General features: G+C 35.6%; 2 protein-coding genes across 4 annotated transcripts; both read left to right on the forward strand.

Moving 5' to 3' along the window:
• Positions 1–5,372: 5,372 nt before the first annotated feature.
• Positions 5,373–12,960, forward strand: LOC135650637 (chromatin assembly factor 1 subunit FAS1-like). Of its 2 annotated transcripts, none has more exons than XM_065170128.1 (13): positions 5,373–5,511; positions 5,684–6,693; positions 6,831–6,930; positions 7,866–8,013; positions 8,114–8,237; positions 9,720–10,090; positions 10,367–10,726; positions 10,828–10,909; positions 10,987–11,124; positions 11,564–11,971; positions 12,048–12,185; positions 12,281–12,335; positions 12,481–12,960. In XM_065170128.1, exons 2-13 carry the CDS (start codon positions 5,938–5,940, stop codon positions 12,657–12,659), a joined length of 2,859 nt encoding a protein of 952 aa, XP_065026200.1. In that variant the 5' UTR covers positions 5,373–5,511; positions 5,684–5,937; the 3' UTR covers positions 12,660–12,960. The 2 variants fall into 2 exon arrangements, with proteins under 2 accessions (XP_065026200.1, XP_065026202.1); XM_065170130.1 differs by having other exon boundaries at positions 5,374–5,476.
• A 3,274-nt stretch (positions 12,961–16,234) lies between these two features.
• LOC135581682 (large ribosomal subunit protein uL18-like) lies at positions 16,235–21,070 on the forward strand. Of its 2 annotated transcripts, none has more exons than XM_065169881.1 (9): positions 16,235–16,320; positions 16,993–17,062; positions 17,140–17,231; positions 17,330–17,456; positions 17,527–17,606; positions 17,683–17,799; positions 19,820–19,954; positions 20,455–20,624; positions 20,790–21,070. In XM_065169881.1, exons 1-9 carry the CDS (start codon positions 16,318–16,320, stop codon positions 20,908–20,910), a joined length of 915 nt encoding a protein of 304 aa, XP_065025953.1. In that variant the 5' UTR covers positions 16,235–16,317; the 3' UTR covers positions 20,911–21,070. The 2 variants fall into 2 exon arrangements, with proteins under 2 accessions (XP_065025953.1, XP_065025954.1); XM_065169882.1 differs by lacking the exon at positions 16,235–16,320 and adding an exon at positions 16,474–16,536.
• Positions 21,071–22,036: the final 966 nt, after the last annotated feature.

Below are 22,036 nucleotides of genomic sequence, written 5' to 3' on the forward strand. Positions count from 1 at the left end.
CATGGTTTTAGATCATTTATCAGCTAAGAGGACCATGTGCCAGCTCCAGTCATCTAATCTTTCATCGGAAATGACGGCGGACATCGTGATACATACATAGACCACAAAATTGTTTGGAGGATGGAGTTGGCAAGCTATTCAACAACATTAACATGAAGCGGTAGAGTTGGAGAGTTGTCATTTGTCTCAATGCTTCAGGAAAAAATTTAACCTGCAGAACAAGTAACAAAAGTTAGAACAATTAGAAGATATATGAAGCTGTATATATCCTTAATTAAAGTGAAAAATGCCTTTCCAGTTTGTGTTTTGTTGTCCACAACAGTCACTGGTCGGATAAACAAGTCTGCATCATTTTGGTTAAAGCCTGAAAGAATATATGTCGAGGACAAAGTCAGGAAATGGCAAAGCCTCCTTTGTGAGATACACAAGTGGTCAAAGGTATTATCCGGAGGAAAACTGCAGTGCGTTATCTACTTGGAGTTTCAAATGGCTACTGCAAAGCCTTTACATGGAAAGTTGAGCAGGTAGCAACAAAACAAAAAGCACATGAAAAGGTAATCAGAATACACCGATGCATAATTTGTAGAAGTTCTAAAAGTAAATTGAATTAGATGAAGCCTCCGCTGTAGGAAAGATATCATTTGAATTACATGGGCGTGAGTGTGTGTGCGTGCGCACGCGCTCAAGATAATCTTAACATACATTCTTGTCTTGGCATTTTAACTGTTCCAAATAATTGATCCATATGAAGTATCAAAAGGAGCTTCCCTGATGATTACAAGAGCTGGAAGCAATAGAAGCATCGATACTACTGGATTCTGTGTCCATCGAAAAGAAAGGATTTGGGAACAGAAACACCCCAAAGCATACAACAAAAACTAGATATAATGTTCAACAGAATTCTTCTTCAAAATAGAAGATCCAATAGTATTTATGGAAGTTCTCATCGCTATCCACAGGTAGGCAGAATAGATTTCTAATTTCCGTGACGACATTTTAACATACTATAAATTGACATAATTTCCATGATGTCTACATTGAACATTTGCAGGTTGTCATCAATTGGGCTGATGGCCTTGTTGAAGGATCTAAACCCCCTTTTGAGGAATAAATATCACGATAGTTTTCATTAAGTTGATCGATGCATTATTCCGATAAAAAGACAGTAACATGAGAAAATCTCTTTGCAAAAGTAACTTCATTCCTGAAACGTAAGACTTCTCAGTGCAACTTTTAGTGATGATATCAAGATTCAGTGGACCATATCTGGTATACTTGCAATACTTTTCATAACGAAGTAGCATGGCATACGGACTATTAAAGTAGAATTCCATATGCAAGAGCAAGATTAATGTGTATGGCTTTCTGATGTACAATACTTTTGGGACAAAGCAAACAAATTCCAGATGTGCAGTGAGATTAGCATGCCTGGCATAGTAATTCAACATGTAATAACTAAGATGAGCGTTTCTTAATTGGTATAATCTAAAGTAGGGGGAAATAAATTCACATACAAGCACAGAAAATATGCTTTCACATTTAAAATCCAATTGAAAGCATACAAAACAAGATCTGTGAAACAATAAGGTCTTTCAAAAGTTTGGTTGTCGTGTCAGTGAATGCAATACTCTAGGTATCTCAGCAACTTAAACAGATTGAATGACTTCCAAGTACAGGATTAAAAACAAATGGGCCATCTTAATAAGTTTTAGCAACATATTTCAGGTATTGAGCATGTTTCTATTTTTTTTGCCAAACTGCTAAATATCAGGCTAAATCAAATTAATTACATATTTAATTGTTAGCTAGCTAGCTGCCAAGTATCACAAAAGTCCTAGATAGACAAGCAGTGAAACAGAAAAGCCAAATATTTTAGCAATTACAAAGGAAATGCCTTTATGATGCTTACATTTTCTTATGTCCGAATTGTGAATGACCTTTATCCACGGCCTCTGTGTATTATTTTGTCAAAATTCTATATTATCAGATGTTGACTGGGTTGTCATCTCCCAAAATATTTCTCTTCCTTTCAGTTTTGAGTTATACTCTTTCAAGTGATATCAAGTCTGTCTGAGCATATCCAGGGAGTAGCATAGCAGACTCAGAAAGTGAATAAAGATACTCCCTAGCTCAGTATTGTCATGGTTTTAAGAGATCGTCTTGGTAATGGAGAATCTAGCAGTACATAGTCCCATGGAAATTCAAATCCAAAATCATTTAGAAACTACATAATCTAAAAAGGCCATATGATGAACATCTAGGACTTGGTCAAACTCGCCAAATGTCTGCTATGAGTAGACCATGTTTAAATTTGTTTATCGTCCATCTAGATATTGGCGAGTCACTGTCATCACCTAGTAAAATCTGCAGCTTAGATAACTATGACCTTCCTTCATACATGAACCAAAATTCAAGATTTTATAGCTAAGATTCTATCAGTTGCGGCAAGTCGGTAACACACATTCATCAACCTATTGTTACCAGGGAATGCATGATCAACATTTAAATCATTTTTGTCCGTCCATCAGTGCAGCTGTGCCTAGGTAAATGCATCTGGATGGACAATGAACCAACCACTGTTCAATATGCTAGATTGTATATAGATCTCTGGAAACTTAAATGCATATAAAGTACATTCTAGTGACGAGTCTGCAACTTATGGTTGTCAAAGTGAAATGAGTATGCCCACCGCAAGGAATGGATTACTGGTGAATTGTAAGTAACTTTTTACTATCAAGTATCAATTAACAAATGCTAACAGAAGGTGAGATTCCAGTCATAATGCATGTGACCTACCATTGCAGCAGTTATATAGATCTTCTTTTCTTTCTTTTTCCATTTAATTTTGATTTCTTGTCATAGTTTCAGTAAGGTAGCTTGTAGATAGGCTAACTAGAAATGTCAAGGTTTAATGGCACTGAAACACAATACAGCCTGTCGACGACAAAATCACCTTTGAGCAACATACATGGCTTATCGATCAGGATTGAGATCTAACATCTTATGATACTTACAGTCAGTGATTGGTAGCACACAGCCACATCTCGAATTGTTTTATTTGGCAACTTCTTGGCAATTGTGGCATATTGGTCGATGCTCGGTTCTGAAGCAAATCTGCAAGCAAGTGAAATTAATTATGAGAATCTTGTTTTCCATTTATCATTACGGAGCATAAAAAACGTTAAGGTACTTGGATAGATGAAATTGATCCTGTTGTAATAATCAAACCTCAAGCATGACAGTAGTGACTAAAAATGAAAATTTTCTGTTATTACCAGTGACTGTGACTAGTAAATCAAGTAAAAGATTATCAAATAAAATTGATTGTAGCAACCAAAACTTGCACATCCGGTTACCATGTCATAAAATGTTTCTCCTCGTAAAAGAAATGAAAGAGATGAGATATAATATATATTCTCTGATATAGGCACTTAAAATGTGATAAAATTCTCGCTTTACCAGTTAAGATGGATGATGAACACATAACCTTGTAATAGCCCATTACCGTGAAACCCCTCACCGGCATTTGTCGATAAAAGCTCACTCCATGTTGACATCTCCAAATATGTATTATAAGGTAGATGTTTCAACTTATATCAATTTTGCCTCAAGGAATATGCTCGTAGATGGATTCTTAAAAACAAAGCTAGCAGCCGAAACACATGGATAAAATCGAAGACACTGTCTTCAAAAACAAAGGCCAGTAATTTACGAACTTCATTCTATCATCAAAGAGGTCCCACTAAAAACAATCACTCGAAACAATTTCGATCGGAATCTTCTGCAATTTGAAGGACATTTGGTTTCGGTCTTACCCAATCAGATGCAAGAACAAGCAACCAAGATATCATGTTCGAACAAATGTCAAGATTAAGAGTAAACACTCACATAATTAGCAACCATGGTATAAACAGCACACTCATGAACTCCAGCATAAAATATTTCTAGGCGAAGGATGTCCATCGCCTAAGAATCGGGGCTTAAGCGAAAAGATCAGGCAATGCTCACTCTATAACGCCTTCCTCGAAAATGGCCCGCTCCGCCTCCGTCCAATACGTCGACGAGCCCGGGTTGTGCTTCAGGCCCGACCCCTCACCCACCGCGACACCCAAGCGGGCATTGTTCAGGCCTCCGACTCCTCGGCCTCCATTCACACCCACAAGATTCGACCTTCCCCTGGATGACATTCAGGAACCTCTGCTGCATTTGCTTCGACGAGAGATTCGGGGAAGGAGGGATTTATAGCGCATGGCAACGAGGGGGGAGGGAGCAGAGGAAGGCATGGCAATTAAAGCGCAGCAGGGTCGTCTTTTTCCTGCCGCTTGGGAATCCAAGCCAGATAAGGAGGGATTCCAAGTTGACTTCCCGTCAACGTGGCAGCATAAATCTTCCAAAGATATACTTGTTTGACTTTTTGGTGGATATGAATTACATATAGCTTAGTCGATAATAATGTTCGTGAACGAAGCATTTTCCAAAATGGTACGGCGACAAATTAAAGATCTTTTTCATCTCACGATAGTTATGACAAATTTGATGAGTTCTATTGTGAATAAGAAGAATCTATTCGAGTCGAAGTTTGTCGATTTGATATGACAAAATTGATCCGATTCTGTTTTCGAATCTTATAGGGATGATGACATCCAAATGTACAAAATGCTCATAAAAGAGTCTTAAATTTAGGTTCATTTGATTCTTAAATTAATAAATGCACAACATAGATAAAATATTAAAGGTTAAGAAGATATGTATACTAAACCCCCTATTTATAGTATATACTAAAAAAAGTATCTTGTAGTTATAAGAAACCCCCTATTTATAGTATGCAATAATCGACCATTTATGTCTACTAAAATATTCTCTAACATTCATGATTCTTATAATATTTATGAACCTTCTTTCGATAAATATGAGTTTCATGTGTCGACGAATTATTTAAATTTAAGTTAGAGTTAGTATATTATTTCAATGAAAATAATATTTTAGGTAGATTAGGCATGTTATGTTTTTAATTCATATCAATTAATATTAAACTAATTTATGTCGATAATAATATTAAAGATGTATCGATTATATATGAATATTAATGAAAGAGGCGTATGTATTCTTAAAATCATAAGGGTAATTGTGTTATTTTCAAATATTACAGGGATAGATACGTCAATTTGATTGTTTTATAACGGGAATTGGACCCTCACCGACTCGCGTAACGAGGGAAGAAAAGGTGCCATTGGCGGGAAGATTTCGCTGCCGTCGGACGGTCCACGTATCATCTGCTCTTCGTCGAGTGACATCGTCCGTTGGATCAGATCACACGCAGCGAGTTATTAAAGCCGTTCGATGTGATGGCCGCTCTCCCTCCCCACCCCGTCGCGTCATCGAACACAGTGGAAAGGGTGGCCGTAAGGGGGGCGAAACGAGAGGAGAAGAACGCGCGCTTACTCGTCGGAGAAACCAACGAGCTCAGCTGATCCATGTCCGTTACTATCCATTTCTCGGATCGATTTGCAGGTGACGTTTAGATTCTGTAGACGCGCGGGTTTCGGTGGGAATGAGGGTTTGTTTGCATGTTCTCGCCGTGGATTTGTGAGGGATTTTGGGGGTTCGCTTACGGATTTGATGTATTTTGGATTTCTTAAAGGTTTGTGAACTCTAGGTTGGATCTTACTCTTCGTATTTCTAGGTGTACGGATCTGGAGGCGGCGCTTCAAACTAAAGTGCAAGAATGTGGTCGAATTGAGAGTATCTGAAGGGCTGTAGCGTCGAACGGGTGGTCTATTGTGCTCCTAAAACCCCAAAAGTTTTTTCTTTCGGGCAGCGACCGTTATTTTTGTCTACAGTGTGGTTCGTTGTGTGATTTTTATGCTGATCTCAGGAGAAACCTTTAAGATTCTGAGTCTTAATTCTTTTGAGTTGTGGTGTGAACTAGTTTAAACAATGACAACGGGATGTACTGGTGGTGTGATTCCTGACGCTGATCGAACTGATGAATGTAATCCCCCCAAAGTTGATGAGGATGCCATGATTTTGGAAAAAATCCCAGTGAAAGAGGAAGAAAGTGTCGTTGTCAACAAAGCCCCTGAATTTGATGGGGAGTTTATGGATCCTGAAGATACCCCCGATGAAGAAGCAAAAAGGAACCAAACCAAAGCTGATCATGATGAGAAGGGGGTCCATTGTACAAATACAATGTCCCTTGATATTCCAGCACAAGGCTCAAAACATGTTTTGGGAAAGGCCAAAGACAATTCTCATGTCAAGAAACGGAGAAACTGCCACACTGAAGTGAAAGATGAGCAGAAGGGGGCAGGGAAGCAGTTGAAAAGAAAAAGAGTTGCTACTGATGGGAATATGAACTCTGATGATAAGGAATTTCTTACAGCTGAATGCCGGCGTGAAATCAAAGAATTGTTTGAGTATTACAAGGAGTTTTCTGGTCTTGGGCTGCAACATGATGATAGTGAATGTCATTCCAACAATTTGATGATTGGTTATTTGCTGGAGGAGAGAAGTCTTTCATTTTCCAAACTAGTTGAGGAAATTTATGACAAGTTGAAGGGAAGAGAGGGGATTACTCTGGCTTCTGTTCGCAGTACTGTGCTTTTTGTAGGACAGAGAGTGATGTATGGTATTTCCAGTGCGGATGCCGATGTATTGGAAGATGAGTCAGAGTCATGCCTATGGTGCTGGGAGGTAATGATGTTGCTATTGTTATTATTTTCCCTTTGGCTGCTTTAATCCAATTTATCTTTTTGCAGTCTCAATGGTTAAATTTTTGTGCTGGAAAGCTAAATGCAATTGCTCTTGATATTTGATATTTTGTTGATCAGACAAGAGATATCAAATTGTTCTCTGCTGCTCTTCGTGCCATTGTCAACATTCGACGCATAGCTCGGAAGAAGATTCATGAGAGGATTTCTGCCCTCTGTGGTAAGAATCTTTGTTGTTTTGACTTTTTGTGCTATTTGTTGGCAGAGACATTGTGATCGTTTTAATATACTTAAATTACAATGTAACTTTAAAACGTGACACTGGCAAGATATCAGTGTAACGACTCAGGACAGAGCGAGATTTGGATACTCTTTTAATGCACACGCCAATAGATGCTTGATTGGGTTGGCTATAGTTTTTTTTCCTCATGGGCAGTGCTCTAGAAAAAGGAATATTCCTTTCATCTTTCTTGGGAAATACACATATAGTTTGCTTTAGTAGTAAACCAATGAGTTCTTTTCTATTAGCACAAAATTTATACTCCTTTCGCATCATGGAAATGGTTTTATCTTTGTTGCAAGCTATAGTATTTTTACGTAACAAGCAGAAGATAGAGCTTGTTATTTTTGACAATTTAAAATACACAATAGTTCATCGTCCTCTCCCTTAGTACCCAAAAGAATGTCCTTCTTTTGATGGATTGTTTGGTTTATTTACCCTGATCTAATTTCTTAATTTCTGATGAACTTATGCTTAAGATGACTGCTGATTTTTTTTGTAAATCTCATTACTTGGCATTTGTTTATTCTGAATGCCTTCATTATGCATTGTTTCTATGTTTTGTACCCTTTCACATTTGTTGTATTAACTATCTCATGTTCTTTGCATCCTAAAATACTTTTTGTTGCATTCTTCATTGCTCATGAAAAGAAAACATTCAATTATGGGAATTATGTTTTATCATTTCATTATACAATGTTAGGTATGCATATATTTATCTATATCACTTTTGTTGGAATCTAAAGCATTAAAATGTTTTAGTATGCTATGCTACACCGCACATAATTGTATGAAATCTTTGGTGCAAAATCTTAATGTTTTCTTCTTTTTGCATTAAAGATTTCAGCTGAAAGTATACATATCTTGCATTTCAGCAACATTATCTGTGTTGACAAGTTCTGAATATAAAGATGGCCAAAGAACTGATCTGATGAAGCCATCGATGATTCTTGGCAAGATATTGAATAAGCAAGGGATTTCTTCATTAGTTGAAAAGTTGACCCAGAAGAAATGTGTCGACAAGTATGCATTCTCTTTGACTTTTTTCTGAATATTCAAATTGTCACTACTTATTTCTTTTAAATTGGCACTAACCTAAAATATTATTCTTTTGTCATGAAAGTGCTGCCAAAGAAGCCAGGTTACAAGAAAAAGAATTAATGAAGGAAGCTGAGAAAAATAAACGGAGTGCTGAAAAGGAAAAGAAGAAAATGGATCTTGAGCTTCAGAAGGAAAAATTGCGAATAGTAAGTAAAGGATTTAAGGTGTTATTAATTGGGTCGATATATTGCTTCTTTATTTATGGTGTCATGCTGTCTTTGTTTTTCTTGAACTCTATAAATTTGAAATAAGTTATGTATGCTTTGCAATAGAGAACATCCAGCAAACATATACTGATGGAAATTAAGGTTTTAAAATTGTTGATGCATGATGGCAGGAAAGTTCAATTGACTAATGTATCAATCTAGATAAAATCAAGCTAATTTGTCTTAATTATGAGCTCAATCTTGGTCTGACCTATAAGGTTGCCACTGTATTAGGCTAAATTCAGAGCTGATTGTACATTTCAAATTGATTTAGTCCCTCTCATGTGAATATATCTGTCTGTTTCATGAATATGTTGAGTCGAAAAGCTTAATCTGGTACTTGGTTCAGATAGTCTACATATATGTTATTGGAGGCCAATCCAACTAAATTTTTTAGTAAACTTCTAGTTTTCTAACTTTTATTTCTTTTTTGATGTCTGGATGTTTGAAATTTTACACATTTTGACCCCTTCTCTAGAAAAAGTTGCATTTTTTTAACATCCAGAATTTGAATGTTTGATAGAAAGATGTACTTGTAACAATTGTTTTAGACACAGGACAATTGGCATTTTAACAAGTAAAGCAGCACAAATGGATTATGCCAAATTGGATGGTATGTTGAATTACATGTGGCTTATCAACAAGGTTTAACACCAAAGTGGTTTTTGGTTTTTGGGTTTTAGGGTTAGTGGCCTTTTGAAAATGATTCTTTTAAAAAGCAAAAGAAAAATACCTAAAACTAAGGTTTTTTGGTAGTTGGATTTTATGGTTAGTGGCCTTTTGAATTTGATTTTCATAAAAAAAAAGCAAAATAAAAACACCTAAAACTACATTGTCAGTATCATATTAGATATACCATACTCGGTACTAATCATCTTTGCAATAAGAGCACATTCACAAGAAATTAGCAAACATTTTTTGTATTCATTTATGGAACTTAAGAAATCATGTCCTTTTTAGTCATTATGGAAATTTGTACCCTGATTTGTCATTTTTCATTTGTATATGATACCATTAAATATGACAAGCACTACAATATCTTCGTTATTATGTGACTGGATTAAACTGTTAAGACTCCATTCTTCTTGAGTTCATCCAGGTCAAAACATGTATGCTTCGTGATTCAGTGGTTAGTGTAATATTGGGGCTTGAGTTATGTGCAACATAGAGGCATAGCCTCGTGGAACCCAGAAAAAACATTAAATTTGGACTTTAGCCTCATTAGGTAAGTTCTTGCTGAAGATATGTTTGTCTGAAGCCATCAATTGATCTTGGTGTGCATTTAGATTCAGAAATTTTAGACAGTTTCTTTGGTTGTGAAATTTGGCAGTAACTTGATAATGGTTTGCTAGCCATGATCTCACTAAATTTAGGCTGTCTGCATTTTTTCTCACTGGTTTACTTTTCCCCACTCAATTTTAGGAGAAGGAACGAAAGCGGTTGCAAGAAGAAGCTGAAAGACAAGAAAAACGCCGTGAAAAAGAAGAAGCTGAATTGAAAAAACAAAATAAGAAGCGACAAGAAGAAGCTGCCAGAGAACAACGGCGTCGTGAAAAAGAGGAAGCTGAGCAGAAGAAACAGCTTGCCATGCAAAAGCAAGCTTCTATGATGGAATGTTTTCTTAGAAGTAAAAAGAGTAGCAATAGTTCAGATAATTCTGATAGATTGTCACCTATGAAAAGCCAATCAGTTGATACAGCTTCCAAAAATGAAGGAATAACTAATGCAGTTACATCATCAATGGACTGTGCTTTCTCTCAGCAGTATAGTGTGTCTATGGAAGACCTTTGCAGGTTCATCAGAGAACCTTTATTTTTTCTTTGTTCTTTAAAATTTAGCTTATATTTTTTGAAGTTTTCTATTCTCTGGATACTTTATAATTACGTAAGTTCGACGGAGTTGGAATCTAGAATCATTCCTTACTCAAACTTCAGGAAGTACAGTTTTAAAGTTGAATGCACCTATAGTACTACTAATTCAGGATCTGCTATCAGATATATATTTAGTTGCAGCTGAAGGAGACAGTTTAAGATTATCTCAAATGTGTTATTATTCTGCAAATATCGCAGGTTGCATATTGCTGGCTGGCATAAGTTGACTCACTGTAATAGGTCTTGCCACTGGGGTCAACGGCGTAATCCTAAGATGGAATTGATCAAGGAGCTTAAGCTGCAAAGACCATACTTGTTAGGCGAATCTCCTGACAAAATGGCAACGCCAATGAAGGATGCTTCCTCTTATGAAGTGAATAATAGCAGTGAATCAAGCTATTATAAGTTTGATGACGAACTGGAATCTTCTATAAGCAATATATCACATCAAAATGATCCTATTGTTGTCTCATCATCAGCCAGGAGCTGGATTAAAAAGCTGTTGCAGTTTGACAAGAGCTTTAAGCCAGCATATTATGGAACTTGGCACAGGAAAAGGCATGCTTTTATTCATAGAAACAAGCTGCAGATCTTTTTTCATTTTGATTTTAATTGAAGTTTTGATAATCATGTTCTTTGCTGCATTGTTGATACTACAGTGGTGTTGTTGGTCCAAGGCACCCATTTAGAAAGGACCCTGAATTGGATTATGATGTTGATAGTGATGAGGAATGGGAAGAGGTACTTGTCTCTGAAACCTTTTAGTATATGTTACTGAGGCCCAAAAGTGTTACTTGTTTTTTTTTTATCTTGTGCAGGAGGATCCAGGTGAAAGTCTTTCGGATTGTGAAAAAGATGTAGAAGAAATTTTAGATGCTGAAAACTTGAAAGATGAGGATGACATCGAAAGTGAAGACAGCTTTGTTGTTCCTGATGGTTATCTTTCTGAAAATGAGGTTCGCCTTAAAACACTGATGCGATGATACATGTTTGTGCTTTGCTCTGTTCATAATGATCTTCCTTTCCAAATTCATTTGTCCTTACAATTGTTACTGTAAATTTTTCATTTCTTTTGGAAGTTTGCACTTTGATCTGAAATGTTCCAAAATTATATATGAAGCTTGTAATTTTTGTTATTTATCTTTTCTATTCCAATTTATTTAATTCTTTTTCTTGACAATGGCCCTGTTTCAACTCAGATTGCATATTTCTCCCAAGTTTGCTGCAGAAATATGCTTTTGTCATTACTGATTGAGACAATTGTATCTCAAAACATGCATGCAAAACTAGTATTATGCTATATTAATTTTGATTTTTTTGTTATTTTAATTTTATATTCAGCCAGAATGCTTGAACTTTGTTCTTTGTATGAACTAAACCCATATTTTTTTACAGGGAGTACAAATCGAGACATCTGAATTCCCAGATGATGAGGCAAAAGTCTCAGAGTGTTGTAAGTTAGAGGTTGATAATGAGGAATTTAGAACATTGCTGCAGCAGCACAAGATTCTCTGCACTTTTACAGAAAGGGCTCTTCGAAAGAGCCAGCCACTGGTGATATCCAACCTAAGTCATGAAAAGATCAAACTTTTGTCGGCCGAGGATCTTAATGGGAAGGCAAAAGTTGAGCAGGTCTGTTTGCAGGCTCTCTGCATGCGGGCCATCCCTGGAGGAGCCATTGTAGATATCTTTACAAATCCCAGCACATCCTATGAGGATCAACAAGTGCCCCTGGCTCCTGAGGAAAGTGCTGCACAAGCAGCCACTGCACCAGTTGTATCTGATAAGGACTTGCCAGAATATGTAAGCATCGCAATGATGTATGGCCAGATTGTTCATACTTCATAATTTTCCTTATTTTGTGGACCTTGAACTGCAGGCTAGGTTGATTCAATCTTGTCCGCATGGAATTAATAAGCTGGTAGATGTGTTGCTACAGAAGTTTCCAAGCATCCCAAAGTCACAATTAAGAAATAAAATACGGGAAATATCAGATTTTGTTGACAATCGATGGCAGGTAAATTCGTTTATTTTACAGTACCAAAGCTTGTGACAATTGTCCGAAACTTGCTGAAACGTTGCTCTGGTTTCTGTTTATCTTCACATGAACAGGTTAAGAAAGATGTCTTGCAAAGGCTTGGCTTGTCTGCCTCCGAGCCCTCTCCAGGTACTGACAGTCAACTGAATCGAATAAGTTATCAACTTGCCAAGCATCTCAAAAGCAATTTCCACTTTATCAGTATGGTCTGTGTAGGTATCAAGTTTGGGGTTGTTATACTGAATGTTAACATTAGCTTGTTGATCTTTGACAGACAAGGGTGGGAAGCAGAAAAGTATAGCAATGTATTTCTCCAAAAGGTGCTTACCTCCTGAAGGGCAATCCATCAACATCTCTGAATCCTCTCCTCAGTCAAGCACAAAATCAAAGGCACAGAACTTTGGAAGTGATGGCCAGTTCCGAGAGAGTGGTTTGCAGTTTAGGGATCTCTAAGAAATAGTTTCTGGTGGATTTTGGGTTATCCAAGGCATTGGTAGTGTATGTATAACACTGTGAATCATGGTACCAAGTGTTTGTTGTATACGAGGTATTAAGAAATACCTGTTCTGTTAACTGGGTTGACCATGTGGCCGGTGTTGGTAGCACTGAACTTGTGAATTTTCTTTCTATTTGCAAATTTTCTTTAAGTTTCTAACAATACATTGATGTTTATTTTGGCCGTCATGGTTTGAAGCTGTGTTTGGAAATGTATTTATAATTTTGATGTGTATCTGTAGAAATGGGTTCGAGTGAATTTACTGTTGTTTAAGTGTTTGATAAATAATAAATAAAATTATATTTTAGATATGTCTTACAAGTATTGATAAATTATATTTTAAAAATTCATTAATATTATGTGATAATTTTATTTTTATTAATATTTTTAATGTATTTTAAAAATAAATATATATATATATTATATAAATATATTTAAAAAATAAATGAGTCTGCATAGTCTTATAAAAAATTTGTATGATCTGGATATATATATATATAAATATATATATATATATATATATATATATATTTATTTATTTATATCATCTAGATATATAATAAATAAATAAATATAATCATATAAATGACTGTAAAATAAATGTCTGCAGATTCCCACCCCGCCCTCCAAAAAGAAAATAACTGTCAATTTCTTTATCCAAATAATAATGTGTAATTGCATACACGTGTGTGACATATATATATATATATATATATATATATATATATATATATATATATATATATATATATATATATATTATATCTACGGATGACCAAAATCATATATATATATATATATATATATATTATTTCTATCACCTCGGTAATTAAAATGTTGGAAATCTAGGGTGACATCGGATACACGAAGAATAGAAAATAAAAATCCTAAAATTTTCGTACAAAAAAAGTTTTTTATCGTCAGCAAAAGTTAGTGCATAAAAATATGCGAAATCAAAAAATAATGCATAAAAGAATTACTTAGAGGGATCGTGTATTCTTGAATTCCTACGTATTTGTGAGATTGGTAGGCGTTACAAAAGTTTAAATGCCTCTCTCTATAGCCGTAATCCACATGGTAGGTGTTACAAAGATACTCCTTAAATCACTGCCCAAAACTCTTCTTCGCGTGCACCACACAATCAAGAATGGGTTGTCCTTTCTTACTATCCATACGTCCAAAATAGGAGAGGAGGAGAGGGAGAGAGAAGAATAGGAGGTGGAAACCAAAAAGAACCTAGCTCATGGCTCTTTGGTTCCCTCTTATTTATAGAGGCCTCGTATCAATTTAACACTGATGGATCCTACCGTATTGAATATTGGATCTCCATCCAAGTACCTAAGCCTCTTAGATTAGTGGGTCTCTACCCAATAATCTTTTATTTGTTCTTATTATATCTCATCCATATGATCCAATAATTCAGGGCTTATTTGATATCCAATAAGATAGGGGCTCTAACAAATATTTTATATTTGAACCTATACTCGTCGCAACACCTATCATATGTGTATGACTCTCTAGGCCCAATATCGAGCTAGTTGTGAGTCATACCTATCTGAACTCCTTCTAACTTAGTGAATTATTATTTCTATAATTATTCACTTAACTCATCGACTACGAACGTATTATACTATTATGCCGTAATCCCTATACGTTCAATGTGAATCTAATCTATTGTACTTATATATCATCATTTACCGTATATTTATAGTCCCTCGTCCATCTAATACCTCATAGACCGTATACCGGATATGATGCTATCATGCCCATATAGTTTCTACTCAAGTCTCGCTTTAATCGAATTATTATTGAGAATTCTCTCTCTCTCAATCTGAATGACATTGACCAAGGATTTGTTTAAGCAAGAATATATATGATATTCCTCTCATGACACTCAATAGCCCTCATAAGGTTGGTTACCACTCCCGATGACCGATTGTGTTAGATCTAGAACTTTCAGACCTATAAGTCACGTATCAAAGAGTGGAGTACTCTTACATGACATCATTGATATCTCAAGTTCAATGATTATATACACCACTAGGACTACATAATCACTGTCTGATAATAAGGTATTATCAACCATCTATCATTCTGTGAGCGGATCAATCAATAAACTCATTCTCCGATGAGCATATGCATTGTATCCCTAGTGTCCCTGCACGAGCAACTATGAGACCGTCCCTGCACGAGCAACTATAAGACCAGCTGTCTCCATTATATGGATGGATATATAGTATACTAGTATGTCCGTTTATCTCGATGTCCCTTCGAGTAACCTATGACTGAGATTATTTAGGACTTATATTTAAATGTGAGTCGGTCTCGTTATCGTGATCTGATTACGATCCGACTCCTGTACAAATTTATGGATATCATAATATATATTCCTACAATAAGCAATATAAAATAATAAAATATTAAATAATTTAATAAATAAAAAAAAGTACATGTCATGTCGCACATGTCATCACTTACATAATTGGCTTATAGGACACATATGACTAGCATCATCATCTAGCCATAGTAATTTTTTCTACTAATTTTTTTTATTTTTATAGTAAATATATAATACCATCAATATATATTGATTCATCCAACTGTCATCAAATATAATTTTATAATTCATATAAATACCTTTATCTATCTTTCTAGTGAGAAAAAAAATCTATTTGACTACTTATCACTATTATAAGTAATTAAATATTTATATATTTTCTTATAATAGATATTTATAATTATAAAATTATAAAAAATTATAAGATTTAAAATTATATCATAATCTTCATTTCTTTCCTCGTAATCAAATCCTTCGTATACCCTTTTATATTCACAATAAACATTTCTTGAATGGTATCAAATTATATCATCATCTCGATTATAAACATTTCTTGAATGGTATCATTTTTTTTTTTAAAATATCTTTTAGTTGATTATCAAAAGGGCATAAGTACTAATGACATTTAAAATATCTTATTGTATCAAAAATCTTAGAACTATAATTTTATCTCTAAATCTGTTTACATTTATAATATTATTCTTAATATCTTTATTAGCAACAAATCCTACATCATTTTTATATTTAATTTTTTTAATATATCAAATTTTAAATATAAATAATAATAATTATTTTCTTCTGATCATAATGTTTAGCAATTCTAATATTTTATTTCAAATTGCTAACCTAACTTTTTGTTCTTGGATTAACTTTTTTTACTTTCATTAGTACCTCGTGTCACTTTAACATTTATATTCACGAAATCTAATATAATTTTACATTCATTGTCATATCTAATATAAATCTTCATCTTTTTCATTCATTCGGACGGACTCGGACCGATATTACCATGTTATCGGGTCAGAACGGTCCTTACGAACCAAATCTGGAACCTAAATCTCGTTCTTATTGGGTCAGACAGCAGAACCGGACCCAAACCCGGATCCGAAACCTATCGGGCTCAGATAAAAGCCAGATGTAAACCAGAGCGATCGCGACCGTCGGATCTTTCGATGGCATGATGGTGTCCTAGGGTTTTCGATAACGAGTAGCAGCGTCTCCCTTATAAGCCCTCCCCTCCGCTTCGACGCCGCGAAGGCAGCAGCGGAGAAGGAGAGATGGTGAGATGGCCTCAATCTCTCGCTCCTCTACTTGTTTCCTTCAGATGTATTTTCTGATCTTTAATCGATCTGAATTCTTTCGGCTTGTAGTCGTAGCTTGGGACATCTCTACCTCCGTCTTCCTATTCTCTGGCTAGACTTCAATTTCCGGCAGTTGTAGTGCAATTGTTCTGCTAGTCAGTAGGATGTCGACTTCCGGAGGTCCTCTGAATTGATGTATTACGATATTCTTCATTTCAATCTTGTTCTTCTCTTTTCTACGATTTCTTGAGTTGCTTTGTCCTTCGTGGTCGTCGATCCGTCGCTGCGTGCTTTTAGTTTCTACGGTTTCTTAGTTGATCTGTGTCAAAGCTGATTCACGAAAAGATTGGACTGTGTTGCTCACTATTGTCTGCAGGCTCTTTTGTGCTCGTAGCTGTCTTCTTATTTTGCACAGAGTTATTGTACCAATAATAACGCCTTCACTCGCAACATCTTATCAGTTGTGGCTCTAAATATCTTTATTGTTTTTTGATAGATGCGCTTTCTCCATTCTTCCTTTAATGTACATTTCTTAGATGAAATGTTACAGCACGGTTATAGTGGCATCCACAGCTCTGTTTTGTCTGTCTGTAGTCAAATCATTAGATGTATTTCTGAATACCTGACTTAAGAATGGTGTCAATATTTCAGGCCTTTGTCAAGACTCAAAAAACGAAGGCTTACTCCAAGCGCTATCAAGTCAAGTACAAGAGACGGAGAGGTAGTATTTATCTTCCAATTTTTATTCTGTTGTTCGAGTGTTGCTGGTAATTTATTATGTCTTTGCGGACTGGACAGAGGGGAAGACCGATTACCGTGCACGGATCAGGTTGATTAACCAGGACAAGAACAAATACAATACACCTAAATATCGTTTTGTTGTTCGATTTGTATCCTCAAAAGAAGATTTCTGTTTTTGACTTTTTGTGCTTCTTTTATTCTTTTTTGTGGTAATTAGGATTAAGTTCTTAACGTGATATGATATCAGAGTAATAAAGATATTTGTGCACAAGTAATATCTGCAAGCATTGCTGGTGATCTGGTTCTCGCATCTGCTTATGCTCATGAACTGCCACGATATGGACTTGAAGTTGGTCTTACTAACTATGCTGCAGGTAATATTTTTTTGTTTTCCTATTTATGCATGTTCTTAGTTGTTAACAAACCATATTTGTTGGTGATTAGCCTATTGCACTGGACTTCTCCTGGCAAGGCGAGTCCTGAAGATGCTTGAAATGGATGATGAATACCAGGGGAATGTAGAGGTATGTGTTCCATGTTTGTTGTTTTTACATATAACTAAAATGTTTTCTGCCTAACTTGCCTAAATGTCTTGGTTAGGCCACTGGCGAGGACTTCTCTGTTGAACCTGCTGAGAGCAGGAGGCCCTTCCGTGCTCTGCTTGATGTTGGCCTTGTGAGGACAACAACTGGCAACCGAGTGTTTGGTGCTCTTAAGGTAATTATCTTCTCATTACTAAAATTTCATTTTTTGCTTTATGGGCATCTGTGCTTCCAAACTTATCTCAATTTTCTTTTCTGTGATGGGATGCTGCTTTGCCTTTAATAACTAGGCCCCATCAAGTGGTATTGTTTCTCACAATATATCATTTTAATAAAAGAGAACAGCATTATATCTTGTTAAATGTGAATATTGAATGACTTTGGTTATACATATAGTAATAAGTGCAGGACAGGATTTCAGAGATAGATCAAAAGATGAATTGTTGTTACTGCCATGTGTGGTTCAGAAATTTATTGTAGCAAAATCTCATCTTTCACAGATTGTTGAAAAACTCAACAGAATACCGGAACCTTTGAGGGACTTGGTTGATGTGTATGGAAACTTGTGCCAATAGCAGGTGCATTTGGTGCAAGGTGGGATCCTGTTCCAATATCAACCTGACGTGGTCTGATATTAGCCTTGTAGGTTTTCATTTTGATATGGCTTATGTATGTTTAATGCCTAATGAGAGTTATTGAATTAAACTTAATGACAAGTCAAACAGATTACTATCTTATAATGAACACCATTCTTTCTTTCTCGCTTGAGACCATGGTCTGCTTAAGAGATATATTAAACCATTAACATCTTTTTTGCATGGCAGTGTTTTTGAGTAGGTATGATCTATTGAACATTCATTCAGAATTCTGTGCTAAATTTTTAACTATACAACTTAATATTGTTACTTTAAACATGGTTGGAATAGTTCCTCACAGGTTTTAGTGGTGTCGATATTGGTATCACATTGTTTTAAAGGCCATACCTTTTAGTTATATTGAATCATTGGAAAAGCTGGTGACTTTATTGATCAATCACATTAGTCTAAAATTATCTGTCTTCACCATGCTAATAGATTCTGTGTTTTAGTTCTGTACATTTTCAGATCAGTCTCATACAGGGATTTGCATTCACATACTGTTGGTACCTGGTGGCCCTCACCTTGATTAGACGTTGCTTGGTGCTGTAGCCTTTTGTTTGATATATTGTTGAGTAGTAAGATATGAATAGATATTCGTATGATGACATGCATTTGTCATCCTATGTTGCCTCCAAGGTGTAGGATATCCCACCATATCTGACTTCCTGTTCATTAATGAATCGGTAATCATTCTCATGAATGATACATGTGCTGCTTCTTGCTTTTGTCTATAACAAGTATCATCTTCCATTTGTCTCCCAAGATGTAGGGTTCTTCGCCACATCTCCTTACTTCCTGACCATTATGAAGCATAGCATTACATGCTTCAGCTTCTCTTAGCTTTTCTTTTAGGCTGCATTTCATTCAATAGTTGGACTTGATCATTCTAATTCTGGCTTGTTAATTTTAATCCTTTTCTGTTCGGTTGGTAATCCTGCTAATTAACTGGTTATCTAAGTCAAGACAGAAAACAGAGCTTATTTTAATCCATCATTTATTTTAACCTAGTGTAGCTGTATTATGAAGCATAGCATCTCCTTGCTTCCTGACCATTATGAAGCATAGCATTACATGCTTCAGCTTCTCTTAGCTCTTCTTTTAGGCTGCATTTCATTCAATAGTTAGACTTGATCATTCTAATTCTGGCTTGTTAATTTTAATCCTTTTCTGTTTGGTTGGTAATCCTGCTAATTAACTGGTTATCTAAGTCAGGACAGAAAACAGAGCTTATTTTAATCCATCATTTATTTTAACCTAGTGTAGCTGTATTACTCCTTTGAACAGGTTAATTTGGTCGCTAGTTCTAGAGCATTTGGTGGGTCAAGCGTCTGGCATTAATTAAATCCTACCTAAACCTGGATCATAATATTTCTCTATCATCATGTCATTAATTAGCTAGATGTGCATCTGCACTGGGCCACACATCTTATTCTGCAATCTTATCAGTCCTATATGTAAAGATAGTTTTAAATATATGATTCTCAAACTCCACAACATATATCTGTTTCGTATGTTTGTTATCATATGTTCGACTAACTGGGGTCATTTTGAATGTAGGGAGCATTAGATGGTGGACTTGATATCCCTCACAGTGATAAGAGATTTGCTGGTTTTAAGAACGACGAGAAGCAACTTGATGCGGAGGTTCACAGAAATTACATTTTTGGTGGTCATGTTGCCTCTTACATGAGGGTTGGATGCTCAGTCTTTTCTTACTTTATATTGTTTATGTTACTTATTATATACATGTATGTGATGTGATGTGCAAATTGTTTCTCACATTATATTGTTTCTGTTACTTGTTATATACATGTATGCGATGTGATGTGCAAATTCATAATATCAAGTAAATATGCACACACATGATATTTTATTTATTGTATGTTATGTGAATGCGTGTGCATGCATGTCTATTTTGTTACACAATTTTCCTGGTAAATTCAGTATGTTGATGTATTGATCTATGGCCTTATCATGCAGTTGGATGGATATATACTTTAATATTCTTTTGAGTACTTTCATTATATAGTTGCACATGTATATTTCTTTCAACCTTTTATTTGCTTTTGTTTCCTTGATTTGACACCTCAAGCTTGTTTTCCTGTATGCTTTCGGTGAAGCAAATTGGAAGTTCTCTATAAAAAATTATCATCCATGATTGTCAATTACCTTCACCTTCTCTTTTCTCCCAGGCTTTGATGGAGGATGAACCAGATAAGTTCCAGACACACTTCAGTGAATATATCAAGAAAGGTATTGAGCCTGATGACATCGAAGAGATGTACAAGAAAGTTCATGCTGCCATTCGTGCAGATCCAATTGCAATAAAATCTACAAAAGAACCACCAACGGAGCACAAGAGGTATAAACCAATCACATTTAAACCAACAAGATTAGGTGTCATGATTCTTTTGTGAGTTATCATCATTGAATTGACGGTGCTTGGATTAACAGCAGATTTTTGCTGATGGAATCATGACCGTGCAGACATACTGCATGTTCTCACTAATTTCAACTTGCATTGCAGATATAACTTGAAGAAGCTTACTTATGAGGAAAGAAAGGCTAAACTCATTGAACGATTGAATGCCCTTAATGCATCTGGTGGTGCTGATGATGATGATGATGAGGACGAAGATGATGAGTGAACATTATTTATTAGTACCAGTCTTGTATCGGGGTTGCAGCTTGTTTTACCGCATTTGATTGTTATCCAGTTTTTCCTTTTGCATAGGCAGGTTTCTGTTTGGTATTAAACCGTGATCGACTTTTATAATTCACTTTAAGTTTTATGCTTCAGTTTATCAATTAAGTAGATGTACTGTCTATATATGTCTATGCGGTTTGTTTCCTGTCTTAAACTTGTAGCTGTAGAATTCATGTGATACATGCCAACACATCATAAATCTGCTGTTCAAATATATATTTGCTAGTCTAATGATCCCGGGTTGATGATAACATATTTATAATCTGTTCTTTATCGACACAGCAAAGGTAGATCCCATTATGTATGTTAATTAAGATATCTTGTAGCATATAGCATCCTAATTTACATTCAAACTGATCAATGGTGCATGGTATTGTCACTATGAACATCCTAATTGATTACGATTAGTGATTCTGTTGTAGTTCCAAAGTTTGAGACAATTCTTTCACTGTATTTTAACTCTCCCCTCCATGTGAAATTAAGCATTACCTATTTCTGCAGGCACAAGGAAAAAATAACACTCATATTATACTAAGAATATGTTTTAAGTATGATACATTGCTACATTGAGGATTGATTTTGTGGTAAATTTAAGTAGAGGTTGCTCTCTCAGCACCTGATATACCATCAACGTATCGGAGACACTCTCCCAACATCCCACCAAAGCTTGCCCTATAATGAATGGGTTTAACAAAGGTGGTTTGAGTAATTTGATGTAATCACAAAATGTTGGAATCCAAGAACTTAATGGGGTATGTCAAAAGGTTGTGATGGAAGACTAAGGTATCAAAAGAGACAAGATCTTGGCCTTAATTGCCACTTGTTGTTGTGTCTGTGAAACCATTAGCTACAACTCAAAACTAAACCTTCCATGTGGAATGTTCTTTGTACTTTTGTGCTTGTGCAGTTCAATTAGTATATGAAGCTTGCAGTGGCTCTACATATGCTTGTTGGGTCAATCATCACCCATCCACCATTTAGTTGTTTCTAAACTCTCTGTTATTTGATTCCATATGTTTTTAAGGACCACCATTTCATCCTAAAAAATTGTGATTAGTTTGGAGCAG

Source organism: Musa acuminata, chromosome BXJ3-10, assembly GCF_036884655.1.
Source record: "Musa acuminata AAA Group cultivar baxijiao chromosome BXJ3-10, Cavendish_Baxijiao_AAA, whole genome shotgun sequence".
Classification (NCBI taxonomy): Eukaryota; Viridiplantae; Streptophyta; class Magnoliopsida; order Zingiberales; family Musaceae; genus Musa; species Musa acuminata.

What these genes read in the sequence shown, in the direction of transcription:
- LOC135650637 (XM_065170128.1), top strand. Translation starts at nt 5,938, where the DNA reads ATGACAACGGGATGTACTGGTGGTGTGATTCCTGACGCTGATCGAACT. An exon ending in TCTATGGAAGACCTTTGCAG is followed by an intron (nt 10,091 to 10,366) that starts GTTCATCAGAGA and finishes CAAATATCGCAG; the next exon opens with GTTGCATATTGCTGGCTGGC. An exon ending in TTGTTGACAATCGATGGCAG is followed by an intron (nt 12,186 to 12,280) that starts GTAAATTCGTTT and finishes TCACATGAACAG; the next exon opens with GTTAAGAAAGATGTCTTGCA.
- LOC135581682 (XM_065169881.1), top strand. An exon ending in ATCGTTTTGTTGTTCGATTT is followed by an intron (nt 17,232 to 17,329) that starts GTATCCTCAAAA and finishes ATATGATATCAG; the next exon opens with AGTAATAAAGATATTTGTGC. An exon ending in AATACCAGGGGAATGTAGAG is followed by an intron (nt 17,607 to 17,682) that starts GTATGTGTTCCA and finishes TGTCTTGGTTAG; the next exon opens with GCCACTGGCGAGGACTTCTC.